Below are 13,650 nucleotides of genomic sequence, written 5' to 3'. Positions count from 1 at the left end.
TTTAATATTAAAAATACTGAAATTTGAAGAAAAAGTGAAATAACTTGGAGATAAATTCAGAACTCAATACATAATAAGTTAGCGTTAAGTAATAGTAATTTTTAAACATTATACGAGGACATACCTATGTAGTAGTGTAGCAACATTTTTTTTTCAGAAGAAAGTTTTGGTTTACGTTAAAAACAAAATAAAATTGATTCCAAATTGTTTCTGTCAATAAATCACTTTAGTTTCAACAAAATAGATCTAATAATTTACAACTGGAACTGTTGGCACTGATAAGATAAAGTTGAATTAATTTGCGACTTGACCTTTTTTGTGTTCCAAAAATTTTTTATGAATTTGTCTAGACAAAATATTGACTACAAACTATAATTCCAGTTGTATTTTAAAATTTTTAGATATATCAAAATAAATAAAATATTGAAATGTCTGTGAATTAAAAATAAAACATGTGCCGAATTTAAATTTTTGCAAATTCATGTGGATTATTTTAGACGTGGTGGGGCTAAGGAAACACGTCTGACCCTGAATACCAAAACAAACATTTCTAAACATCATGCTAATTTCACACCGGAAAAAACCAAACTATTATCTAGCAGGGATAAATATGCTTTCTAATTTTTTCACAAAGATGGGATCTAACCTTCATTCAAAAACAATCACCTGATGAAGATTACAGTAATTGTTACCAGTAGCAATAATTAATGTTCCGATTTTTAACACTTTCTCCAACCTGCTTTCCTCGTTATTCCTCTTCCGTATTGATTTCGTTTTTTTTTTTCTTTTATTCAATAAAGAAACAACAAGAGTTTGAAGTCGATTGATTCTTTGTCAATCATAAGCCCATTACTGTGGCCATCATAAGCCCATTACCACTTTTGGCTCGTCTCTAGAATTAGAATACTTTTACTGTCCTATTTCTGGCAGCATGTGATCGAGTAACGATTACGTAAAACACTTAGATTCACGTGTCCTGACGTGGCCTTGCCTTTTTCAAACATAATCTTCGTTTTGATTACGTTTATCTATAGGATACAAGATTTAATTCTGTTTTGTTTTTTTACAGATGCATAGCGCGAGTTTTGATTCTGAGATAAGCGGCAAAGACGGAGGAGAGGTTTTGGTGGCAATTGCTGCTTTGGTGACAGAAGGACGAATTCCGGGTAAACTGAACACCAAAACGAAAGGGGGGTTCTACGAAGGGCCGCATTGTCCTTTGAATAAGACAGCGAGAGAGCATAAGTGCGACCTATCGAATTTATTGGTAAGTATCGATTGTAACCATCAACACAAAGAACATAAAAAATGTTTGCATACTGTGTGATGATATCCCTATACCTACAGGGTATTCCAATGAAAACGAGCCACCCCGAATATCTCAGAAACTAAAAAGATTTTGCAAAAACGCCAAAACTGGTCGATTTTGTTTCCGAGGGGGACATTTTTTGACGTAATTTTTAAATCACTCCCAGTAACCCTTTAACCCTCACGCACCCCAACTTTAAAAATTTAAATAGCACTACCCTATTTGTGACACATCAAATGAAAGCTATTTTAACAAGATTTTCAAAACTTTTTACCAAAATTGAATCAGACCATCCACTCGTGAGATACAGGCTGTTCTAAAAAAAACGAACCAGAAAGAATTTGCAAAAAAAACCGAAACAGGTTAATTTTGTTTTTAAAAAAGACATCTTTTGACACAATTTTAAAAGCACATTTTAACTTTTTCCAACTCAATTTCGGAATTTCAAATGACACGACTCACTTGCGACAGATCAAATAAAAGTGTCTTTTCTAAAGTTGAATGGGATTATCTATTCATAAGATATTCGCAAAAGATAATGTTTCTAATTAGTAATTAGTTCTAATAAAAACTATTAAAATAAATTACAAGAACCATACTAATATTTGTTATAAGTACCCTGCAATCAAAAAAATAAATAAATTAGAGTAGGCGGTGATTAAAGTCCTTCATATGGCAATCCTGATTTTTGACATCAAATGTCAGCGGAAACTTTGACAAGTTTGAGTGAAATAATGTTCACTTTAGAGCAGAAAATTTTTATTGTTGCAAGTTATTACAAAAATTCTGTACAAGACGAAAATGGTGATTGGTCATTTTTAACGTGTTGCCAACTGTAGAATATAATTCGTCGCCTACTCTAATTTTTTTTTTAATCGCACGATATTATTGAAACTGTAACAAACTTATTTTTATTTCTTTATTTTATTGTCTAAATAATCGGACTAAAGGACAATAATTTAATGTAAATATCTAAAAAATAGCAATATAGTTCTTAAGTTCCGTTGTACATACTGACTGTTGAAAGATTAGTTTTTTGCCGATATTTATGAATGTAGAAAAATCATTTCATTTTGGAAAAAAGCTTTTAAAGAGCATTTTAAAAGTGTTTTCATTTTTTGTATCAGTAGTGGTTGGTGCTATTTGACATTTTAGAGTTAAGTGGCATAGAGGTTAAAGGGTTAGTAAAGTTGCTTTTAAAAAAAATTCCTTTTAAAGACAAAATTAACCTGTTTCGGTTCTTTTTTTTGCAAATTTTTTTCTAAGATGGTCCGTTTTTATTCGAACACCTGTATCTCATGAATGGATGGTCTGATTCAATTTTGGTAAAAAGTTTTGAAAACCTTGTTAAAATAGCTTTCATTTGGTGTGCCACAAATAGGGTAGTGCCATTTAAATTTTTAAAGTTGGGGTGCATGGAGGTTATAGGGTTACTGGGGGTGATTTAAAAATTACGTCAAAAAATGTTCCCCTCGGGAACAAAGTCGACCTGTTTCGGCGTTTTTGCAAAGTCATTTTAATTTCTGAGATATTCGAAGTGGCTCGTTTTCATTGGAACACCCTGTATAAGCGATAACACACTACAAAATGTTGTACGGTTGTTTTATGTTTTTCAGGGTTTATGATCTCACATAATATGTCTTCTTGTTTTAATTTTATTGCATATGTATTTTTGCAGCTTGAATTACCAAGATAATTATATTTGAGTAAGAAAAGTGCTTTTGAACAGCAAGTCAGTATTACCGCACCAATTTCATTATGAAAGAAAGCAGTCAGTTTTATTAAAAGCAATCAATCCACTGACAAAAATAAATTCTACTTTGAAGCTTTGCGTTTGTTACATTTGCACAATGAAAATTTATTTCGAAATTACCATTAATAAAATTGGGAATGAAAGAGCTTCGGTTGTTATGATCAATCGAGACTTGCGTGTTTGTTTGACGTAAGAACATTTCCATCAGCTTAGAAAATGTGTCTAGTTTTCAATAAATCACAATATGTACGCTAATAAGCATTTTTAACGCGGGGTTTACGTCATGAAGCATTTATTTATGTGGTACAGTTGCAGTATTAATTATGTTCAGGTTTCGGAAATCGATTCAGCTTTATTAGTTGTAGAATATGAAAATATTGAGAGTCACATACGGTGTTAGGTTTCTAACATATTATTTTTTTTTATTAAAATACATATAATGATATATCGACAATTTTCTTCACATGACACTAATAATACCTTTACCCTAGCTCTTAATCTCCGTCTACTGAAGCAAATTAAGGATCTTAAAAATTAAAATTAAATGCAAATTTAAGCGATCTTACATTCAAAAATAAAGCTTTCCATAAATATAATTTGCATAGACGCTTTTAATTTCTTTTTGTTTTCTTTAAAATAGTGAACTCAGTTTTATTAAAAAATTACTTTCAGATAATCTCAAGGAAAACAGTTAAAGGGATTTTCTGTAAAATGTAAAACTCCATCTCAAACAAGCAATTATATTAACTATTATAATCAATTATATGTATATCATTAACTAAAGACATTTTTAAGGCAGAAAAAAAAGGAGATTATTTCTTTAGTCAAGTTGGAAACAAAATGCAATATTTATAATGAGTTTTTAAATCGTGTATTTCCTATTCTGTAGGTAATATAGGGAAACCGTAATCGTCTGTTTATTTTTGTGAAAAACATCAAAACAATCGTGTTTAAACTTTTTAATCAAAATTAAGGTTGATGTAATTCCTTTTAGTGCTCAACTTACGAGAATGTGCGATTGGAAGTTTTGGATTTATGGAAGAAAAACATTCCGGTCTGTTTAGAAGTACTTCTGACATGTTCGTGTAAAAATGATTTGACTATAAAATCACCAGAAACTTACGACGACGATTTTCTCTTGGAGAAGTGGTATTTCAGCATCAACCATCGAAGGTAAAAACTCTCAAAAAAGTCGCTTGTTGCTGAAAATATTTTTTTATAGGAGTGCCGAACCACTATTTTTTAACTTTGTCCAATTGATGAACGCAATCCGGTCCCAACTATACTTTTCCCAGCTAACAGCCTGGCTAACAGTCCAAGACGAAAACAGTTCAATTAAAATAACTGATAAGAACCTCCATTACCGTTTGACATTGCCGGGAGAAACATTTGAATCGTCGCAGTTTTCACAATCAGCCGTTAAACATGAATTCCCTCTAACTGACATCGGAAACGGTTTTACAGCTACTGTTTCGTTCTTAAGCTTACCACGAATGTCAACTTTGCCCGGATTTACGTGTCAGAAGTGCACTACCAAGCCGAAGATCAAGGAGAAGGAAGAAGCACAAGAGAGTTTGGTGGACGACCGCATGCATACTGTGTGCACCCTGAAAGGAAAACACCGATGTGAAGATTTTGAAGAAGTGGAAAATGTTAAAAGTAATAGGGAAGTTGCGATTAAGAGGCTCTGCCAGAATGGAAAAAAGCATTATCCATCCACTTCCAGGTAAGGACTCTTATAAGAAATATATTGAAAAGATAACACATTCTGTACGTGTATCTAACAATTTGACAATTTTAAACCTTGAAAAAAGTTCCGTGACATTGCAAAAACGGTTTTGTGTTATTAATTATTAAAAAATTCCACAAAATGTAGGTAATACCGGTGTCGGGCAAAAACGTTAAAAAATTTCGATGGGTCGAAATAAGAAAAAAAAGTTCCTATACCTAGACCTATGTCCGGAAATACTTTCTGAGGGAACTAGAAGATGGAGGGCAAAAGGCTTTTTTTAATTATGAGTAATTCCATGCCAAAACTATCAATTTTAAAACTCATTGTTTCTGATTTTTGTAAATTTGAGATATGTTATAGAACGTGTAAAAATAAGTGACACGTATTTCACCGTTTTGTATTTTTTCAATGTATGTTGAAAAAACAGGGAGGTACAAAAAATTAAGTAAGTACCTCGGACAAAAAGAATTTTTATCTAATGAACAAATCAACATATTGAAACGATTTTTTTTTAATAATTGATATAAGTAAATACACTACGGACGTGATAATACAAATAAGTTTCAAGACGGACGTTTTAAAAATGGCTGAAACAAACATTTTTTTTGAGAGCGCTACCTAGTGCATGATCCCCTAAGATCGCCTGAAAGTAGGGTTTACTTGGAAATTAAATAGAAAAATTACCAATTGCCGTCACTAATAAACTGTTCTGAAGAAAACACATAATTTGCCGTAACTTTTTAACATTTATTTTTCAAAAAATACTAATAATAAAAAAATTCTTCTTTTAAGTAAATATTTCACATATTACGTTTGGCTATACAAGGTGTGTCAAAATTCCCGGACCAACGTGACATGTAAGGTAAGATACCAGGAACATGAAAAAAATGTTTTAAAAATCTGTCAAAAAAATTTTACATTTATTTTTTGAAAATTGACATTTTTTTATGTTTATTTAATGATATTGATGATCTTTATATGTTTTTTTATAATTATTTAATAAAGGTACGATAATTTTGGCACAAATAACATTAGACAGAGTTATAATTTAGGATACAGCTTCCTTGTTTCCTTTTCTAATAGCCTGTAGCAAAAAAAACCTGGAAAATTAATTTTCCAACAGAAACAAAGTCAAAGTGCTAAATTTAAACTCTCATAACTTTCGAAATTTTTATAGATATATTTTTTTTACATTTCTTCCATGCTCCTGGTATCTTACCTTACATGGCATGTTACATTGGTCCGGGACTTTTGACACACCCTGTATAATCTAATCGACAAGTTGAAAAACTTTGCGATTTTTAAATGATCATTTTAGTCGAGCGAAGCTCATAAAAGGTACGCGAAATCTATATACTTATTATTTTAATATCAGAAAATAGAATAAAAAAAATATAGAAAGTACTCTTCCTCAACCGAGGAATTTGTATATTGCTATTTTTTGAAAAATAAATGTTAATAAGTTATTGAAAATTATGTGTTTTCTGTAAACAGTTTATTAGTAACGGTAATTGGTTTAATTTTTTTTAATTTTTCTTGTTAATTTCCAAGGAAACAGTACTTTCAGACGATCTTAGGAGATCATGCACTCTCAAATAATGTTTCTTTTTCAGCCATTTTCCAAACGTCCGTCTTGAAACTTATGTGAAGACGTAGTAAAAATATGAAAGTTTTTACATGAATTTTTTGAGAATTTTAAAAACCTGCGTAATTGTTTATTTTTTCGTTTAAAAAATATATTTTTAAATTATTTGTTAATAACAAATTTTTAGAATACATGTATTATCACGTCCGTAGTGTACCTACTTATATCTATTATTTAAAAAAAAAGTTTCAATATGTTGATTTGCTCTTTAGATAAAAATTCTTTTTGTTACGAGGTACTTAATTTTGTACATCCCTGTTTTTTCAACATACATCGAAAAAATAAAAAACGGTGAAATACGTGTCACTTATTTTTACACGTTCTATTATCTGTTAAATCAGAAACAATGAGTTTTAAAATTGATCGTTTTGGCATGGAATTACTCTTATCTCAGTAACTGATGGACACAAATTTACAAAAGATTGCATCTGGGGTAATTTTTTGGTGCTGAATCTATTAGTGATATCAAGAATTGTGTACCTTAATTAGGGCGGAGACAATGGAGTCAATCTATTTAAGGCGTAAAATTTTGCTTTGCTTTGCTTTGGAAAAAGTGTTTTGAAATTATTTTGGCAGATTTGGATTTATTGGCTAATTTTCTTCAAAAAATGTCTCTTGTGTTATTTTTTTTGTACGACCTACCGTTTACGAGAAAAACAAGTTTTTCCTATTTTGACCTAGAGAACCACCTCCTGAAATCTTTCAACGTTTTTTCCGGACACTCGGAATAACATGTACAATATGTAATGTTTTTGATTATATCGATGAGCAGGCCAAAGTTGACGGTGGATGTCCACAAGGCAAACACTTACTGCAAGAGCGATTGGCCTCGGCAATTCCACCAGAGCCAGAGCGAGAAGAACCGCCTCAACAGCCATAAAAATGATCTCAAGGTGGTGCAAGACAAGGGTAAGCTCCTGCTGGACGCGATAGAGCGGAGCGCCCTGAAGAGTACAAACGAGAGAAGTGTGCGAGAAGGTGATAGAAGATGTGATGAAAATTGTGTTCAAAGCGAACGGAAGGATGAAAGTGATACTGGTTCTTGTGATATGAGCGAAAGTGATATTTCTAGTATTAAGGGTAAAAGCAAATATGACATAAATGTAGATACTTGTGATAGTCCAATTCCGAAATTGAGACATAAAAAAATCAGAGATGTTGTGAACATCGATCATGCAATAAAGGGAATTCGAAAAAAATTAACATTCGACGACGATTTCGAGATATGTGATAAGGAAGAGAATGGCAAGAGCGAAGCAGACATACCCTCTGCTTTAGAACAAGCCAAATTTAGGAAGGATCTCGACAATGCTGCCTCCATGGTATTCCATTCAAGGACTGGTTTACCATTGACTAGCAGTCCGGCGCCGGTTAGGCGAGGAAAGTCCTGCTTCGATTTTGATTCCAGTATAAATTCAGTTTCAGCGATCAAAAGGTTGGAATCTTAATTTTTTTTGTCAAAGATTTTATTTTATTGTTTTCACAGCGCCTTGTTTCCAACAAGTTTTTCAACAGATGAAGACAGCGAAAGCGATGGCAGCATTGTATCGCCTTGCAGTCCTGAAACAAATGCCGTTCCGAAAAGGGAACTGTCACCCGTCAAATATCGAAGAAAAGGGCATGCAGCTAACTTGTTAGGTTGGTGTTGTACTTCTGTCACATATTCATCATTTGTTTACGAATTTTTAAAATATTTTTACTTATATAGCGTTTTATGGAAAGTGCCAACCCCAGAAGATTTGTGTTTTTTTTCCTAAACCGTGACAAAAGAATGTTTTCTCTTTTGTTTACATTAAGTTCTTTTCAAATTATTTTTTTTTAATTTATCTCATCCCAACTGAAAATATCTCAAGATACAATCAATGATTATTGAAAAAGTTAAAAAAAAAACTTGATTTTTGTCTACTCTGTGGCCTAACAGAAAACTTTTGCCTTTTGTCACAACACAATAAAGTATTTAATAAAAAAATAAATTTGCATATTTATTCATTTCCTTGTTTTTTTAAACACTTTAATATTATTTCTATTTTAGTATGTACAGTATTTTCCAAAAATTGTTTTTCTTTCATTTTTTTAAAACAGTAAAGAAACACCCTATGTGTTGCTTTTAAAGTATTTGTTTAAACTGTTACGAGGTAGACATAATACGTATTTTTCTGTAACCAAAAAAGAATTTTTTTCCAGTTGACTAGCAACAACTTTAGGAATGAGTTAAATGGGCAAAGATCCTATGTTTTCTTATTCAATTAGTTGTTTACGGCTTTACGTGAACATTTTCTTAAGTAGAAATGTTTACTAAATTGTCAACTCTTTCTTTAAAAAACAACTGAAAATATAACAAATGCATTTTTTTCAAAAGTTCGAACAACTAATTAAAAGAAACAGAGAAGTTGTTTTTATAGTTATTAGAATTTAGTATATACAGGGCTTTTATTTATTTCAAAAGGATCCAGTCTCAATAACTTTTGGCATTGAGTAAATGTATTTTCAAGCAAAAACAGGTCGATTAGGATCCCGAGGGGGAAGTTGAAAACCAACATTAGTTACATTTTAAGCTTCATCCCCTAGTCGCTAGCCACCCCTACTTTAAAATTTTAAATGGCACCCCCTACTTTTTAGGTCGTTTTCGGAAAGAGAAAAAATCAGCGTCTTTAAATATAAAAAAAAAAAAAAATTGTCGATTTGTTTTTCAGTTAGGGGTGGTTTTATTTTTAAAATTTTCAGTAGCTTTTGATTGAACTCAATTTAATTTAAATAAAAAATATGTCGATGTGGATTGCGATGGGAGAATTCAAAACCAACATTAAATACGTTTTAGGTTTCATCCTCTAGTCACTAACCACCCTTACTTTAAAATTTTAAAGAGCCCCTCCAACTTTTTAAAACATTTTTGGAAGGGGTGGAAAAAACCTTATCTAATCGTAAATGAAAAAAAATATTTTGTTGATTCGTTTTTGAGTTAGGGGTAGTTTTATTTTAGAAATTTCCATCAGTCTAGTAGCCTTTAACTTTGATTTTGATTATGTGTCATCTAATGCATTTTATTAAGAAGGCGGTGGTGTCAACAATTCAGCGAAAATTTACCATTTGACAGTTCAGTCAGTTAAAAAAATACTTTTATTTAAATTAAATTGAGTTGAATCAAAGGCTACTAGGACTAAAAAATTCAAAAATTAAACCACCCTTAACTAAAAAACGAATCGGCGAAAAAAAAATGTTTCTTTGACAGTTAGATACGCTCATTTATTCCCTTTCTGAAAAAAAAAAGTAGGGGGTGCCATTTAAAATTCTAAAGTAGGGGTGGCTAGCGACTAGGGGATGAAACCTAAAACGTATTTAATGTTGGTTTTAAACTCTCCAATCGCAACTGAAATCGACATATTTTTTATTTAAATAAAATTGAGTTCAATCAAAGGCTACTAGGACTAAAAGTTTCAAAAATTAAACCACCCCTAACTAAAAAACAAATCGACAAAAACAAATTTTCTTTGACATTTAGAGACGCTGATTTTTTCTCTTTCCGAAAACGTTCTAACAAGTAGAGGGTGCCATTTAAAATTTTAAAGTTGGGGTGGCTAGCGACGAGGGGATGAAACTTAAAATGTAACTAATGTTGGTTTTCAACTTCCCCCTCGGGATCCTAATCGACCTGTTTTAGCTTGAAAATCCATTTACTCAATGTGAAAAGTTACTGAGACTGGATCCTTTTGAAATGAAAGCCTTGTATAAAAAATAAATCGCTAAACAGTGACAAACTACATTTAAAAATGGAATAAGCTAATTCTTCTTTTTCTACCCATGAATATCTTAATTTACCACATCCTTAGCGAAAGATCTCAGTCTTCCATTGTAAGCGTTTTATAACTTTTCGTTCCTTTTTTTTTTTTCTTTTTAGCAAGACTGACAATTATAACAGTGTTCTCATACTTGTAAAAATTGATCGAAATAAAATTTTCAGATTACAATAAGTGTATCAGATAAAAAAAATCATCTGAATTAAAAGTATATGAAACTCGTTCCCAAGAGTTTGAACCACTATTTACATAAGCAGATATTTTTAAACCTAAAGTTTTGTCTTTGTAACATTTAAAAAAAAGTCGTCACTTGATCATTATAACGCCACTGCCCCCTCTTAAGCCGAATATTTAAGTGGGATGTGTGCACAGGAGCCATGGATCCCCAAACTAAATTATCATATTGTTCCAGGGAGTTTCGAAGAATCGGTTTTAAACGGCCGTCTCGAGCCAGTGTCAACCGTCCATGGCTTCACCGCTGAATTGGGGGCCAGTGGTTCTTTCGTTCCTAAACATCTAGTTGTTCCTGTTACTGTATTTTTTTACACTTTGGGTGATAACGACAAAGTTTCGTCTCCATACCTGGTAGACTCCATCATCTCGCATTTGACTTAAATCAAAATTCGCACTTTTCAGGGTCACATTAATTTAGGCAAAAAGGGCTACAACGTCCCAAAGACAGGAACCGTTCAAGTGACGCTGTTCAATCCTTTGGGAACCGTTGTAAAGATGTTTGTTATTATGTACGACCTCAGCGATATGCCGCCCAATTCCCAGACATTCATCCGTCAGAGGACGCTCTACATGCCGACGAATTACAAGGAGGAGAACGCGGAATGGGGGCCCAAATGGCTGCGTTATCTCATACATTTGCGGTAAATTTAGACGAAGTTGGGGAGGTTGCTTGCTATAGGCGCTTTTGTGCAGGTTCATCAGTTCCAAGTCTGGAAAGATTTATTTGCACAGCGACATACGGATGATTATTTTCCGTAAAAGTGACATGGACACAGCCACAGCGCACGGCATTGACATGAGCTACGAGCTGCGCAGTTTCACTCACATGCCAGTCAATCCTAGATTTTCACCCAGGAAGTAACTAGAAGTCAAATTAGAAGAAGAATCACGAATTCCCAGAAGCGTATTCAATCTACATTATCATATTTGCTGTTCGTTATTTAGTTGTTTCGTGCAGAAGTGATGGATTTAGAGGTTTCTTTGCGAATATTCGTTATGAAAATATAGCTCACAACTGCCATTGTTGTAAATATATGTAAATATTGATTCTGTTTGGATTTTTAAAGACAATACTGGTAAACATCGGTTCATTTGTTTGACGAATTTTTAGGAATTAGGCGTTGATTATTTTCTAACTTTGTGGAATTGGCAACTTTCAAATTTTTAGATTAGCACCAGTATCTACATAATATTGACAACATATAAAGTTATAATTATGAGTATCAGAGATATTTATTATAACACATGATCATAGAATTATACTAATTTTGTATTAGTAATTGAAAAATAAATGTGTGAAAAATATTAAGCTTTATTCAAAATAACATTAGAACATTTCAGGCTTTTCCTTAATCTCTTCAAAAATTCTTTTTTCTATTAAAGGCAACACAGTCCTATCTGCCTCAATATTACAACTCACAAATACAGTTTTATTTATTTTTTTTGTTATTCTTAAAGCTATACCTTTCGATGTTTCTTCTTCCATAAAATCCCCAAACAAACGTGTACCCACAGGGAGGTTATCATAGCGGTTCGGTAATGCCAAAAACATGCTGCTAAGTTGCATATTGTCTTTGTCATTGATAAAAATTAGAAGAGAATCGATCATTTTCAACACCTGGTATATTATTTTTCGGTCGGAAATTGTACCATCAAATTTATGGAGTGAAAATATTGGGGGAATGTATTCCACTTTAGTCTCCTCTTTTAATCGGTTCTCTGTTTCAGACATCTCTCTTAAAACAAATCTGAAAAATCAGGATAAGTCTTTTAAAACATAAACTTACTTTATGTAATTTAATCACCTAAATTTCATAACATAATACTGAAAATGGAATTTCTTCCCGAAATTGAGGTTATATTTTTTGAAGTCTGTTGTCCTGTTGTACAGACGAGAATATAGGAACGCGCGAACATACCATAACGAGAATTCTCCTGGTATTACCAACCTTTATTTCGAGGTCCGTGGCAACACTAAAATAGTGCGTCCCTAAAACCATTCAAAACTAAAAAGTTGCAAACTAAAATGGGTCACTCCTAAAATAATTCAATGCTATAATCGTTCATTCTTAAAAACATTCAGCATTATAACAATTCACAATTAAAAACAAATTTTACTAAAATAATTCATTTATAAAAAACTATATTCCAAAACGTTGCAAAGCTAAAAACGGAGATCACTATAACCTTTCATCACTATAATTGGTCATGACTATAACTGGTCAAACTAAAATAATAGTTTAAGCAGCAACTCACAGATGTCGCCGTAATTAGTAGTGTTGTTTGGAATGTATGCATAATACCGAAATTTCGAAATACCGAATTCCATAATACCGAAATAACAAAATTTGTTTTTATTTGACAAGACAATTTGTTGTAATATAGCAACACTGAGTCTGCCACCGCGAATAAAAGTAGAAACCCCATTTCAAGTCATTTCTATTTTTTTAATCGAAGAAAGTTTCAAAAGGTGTAAACTGGCAATCTAACCACAAAACAGGTCATTTTTCTTTAATTCTCTCACTTGATCAGTCGTTTCCTCAAAAACTGAGTGGAAATAGAAACATTTATTCGACGGTTCGTTTAACTGGAGATATAAAGTAGATATACATACTTCGATTATTTAATATAGCGTTGTAATCAGAAAATTAAAAAAATATTTGTTTTTTTCCTGCAATAGTAAGTACTGAATACAATATACGGCATTTGATTGTTCTTTTGAACAACCGAACAACTACTTAGTAGATCGTTAAAATAAATGTTCAGAGTTACTACAAATTATTTCGTTCTTTTATTATTCAAACAAAGTAATTCTTTCACAATTAGACAATATATGAAACACACATTTCCCGTTGTAACAACGCTTATCCAGCTCAAAGTGTCAAAAAGCTTTGACTACTGTTCATAAGAGTATAATTTATCTGAATTCCTATCACAAAAAGTATACTACAAGTAAACAAAAATTAATTATTAGAACAAAATAAATTAAACAGATAGATTCCTGCCTTATAAAAATATTCTAAACAATAACTTAATTTAAAACTCAAATAAATAGACATTTTTCAATATCATTACAAATACTTAAAAAAATTATAACTATTTATAATACTACAATATATGTACAGTCGAACAAAATGAAAATGACGCCTCAATAAAAAAGCCCCTGCTGGTTGCCCGACCCTT

The 13,650-nt window shown here is 31.9% G+C and overlaps 1 protein-coding gene across 1 annotated transcript in view; it reads left to right on the top strand.

Annotated features, from left to right (window-relative positions):
* The window catches only part of LOC123011345 (protein FAM214A), a 31,039-nt gene extending 19,267 nt beyond the window's left edge, over positions 1–11,772 (top strand). Inside the window, exons 2-9 of the mRNA XM_044408735.1 lie at positions 1,070–1,267; positions 4,057–4,235; positions 4,285–4,788; positions 7,212–7,874; positions 7,926–8,077; positions 10,646–10,818; positions 10,870–11,108; positions 11,161–11,772. Coding sequence (XP_044264670.1) covers positions 1,070–1,267; positions 4,057–4,235; positions 4,285–4,788; positions 7,212–7,874; positions 7,926–8,077; positions 10,646–10,818; positions 10,870–11,108; positions 11,161–11,329 — 2,277 coding nt within the window. The 3' untranslated portion in view covers positions 11,330–11,772. The remainder of the gene's footprint in view (positions 1–1,069; positions 1,268–4,056; positions 4,236–4,284; positions 4,789–7,211; positions 7,875–7,925; positions 8,078–10,645; positions 10,819–10,869; positions 11,109–11,160) is intronic.
* The last annotated feature ends 1,878 nt before the right edge of the window (positions 11,773–13,650 follow it).

This window comes from Tribolium madens, unplaced genomic scaffold (assembly GCF_015345945.1).
Source record: "Tribolium madens isolate multiple individuals breed KSU strain unplaced genomic scaffold, Tmad_KSU_1.1 Scaffold_91;HRSCAF=231;Tcas5.2_LG7, whole genome shotgun sequence".
Taxonomy (NCBI): Eukaryota; Metazoa; Arthropoda; class Insecta; order Coleoptera; family Tenebrionidae; genus Tribolium; species Tribolium madens.
This window is presented reverse-complemented; position numbering and strand designations above follow the sequence as displayed.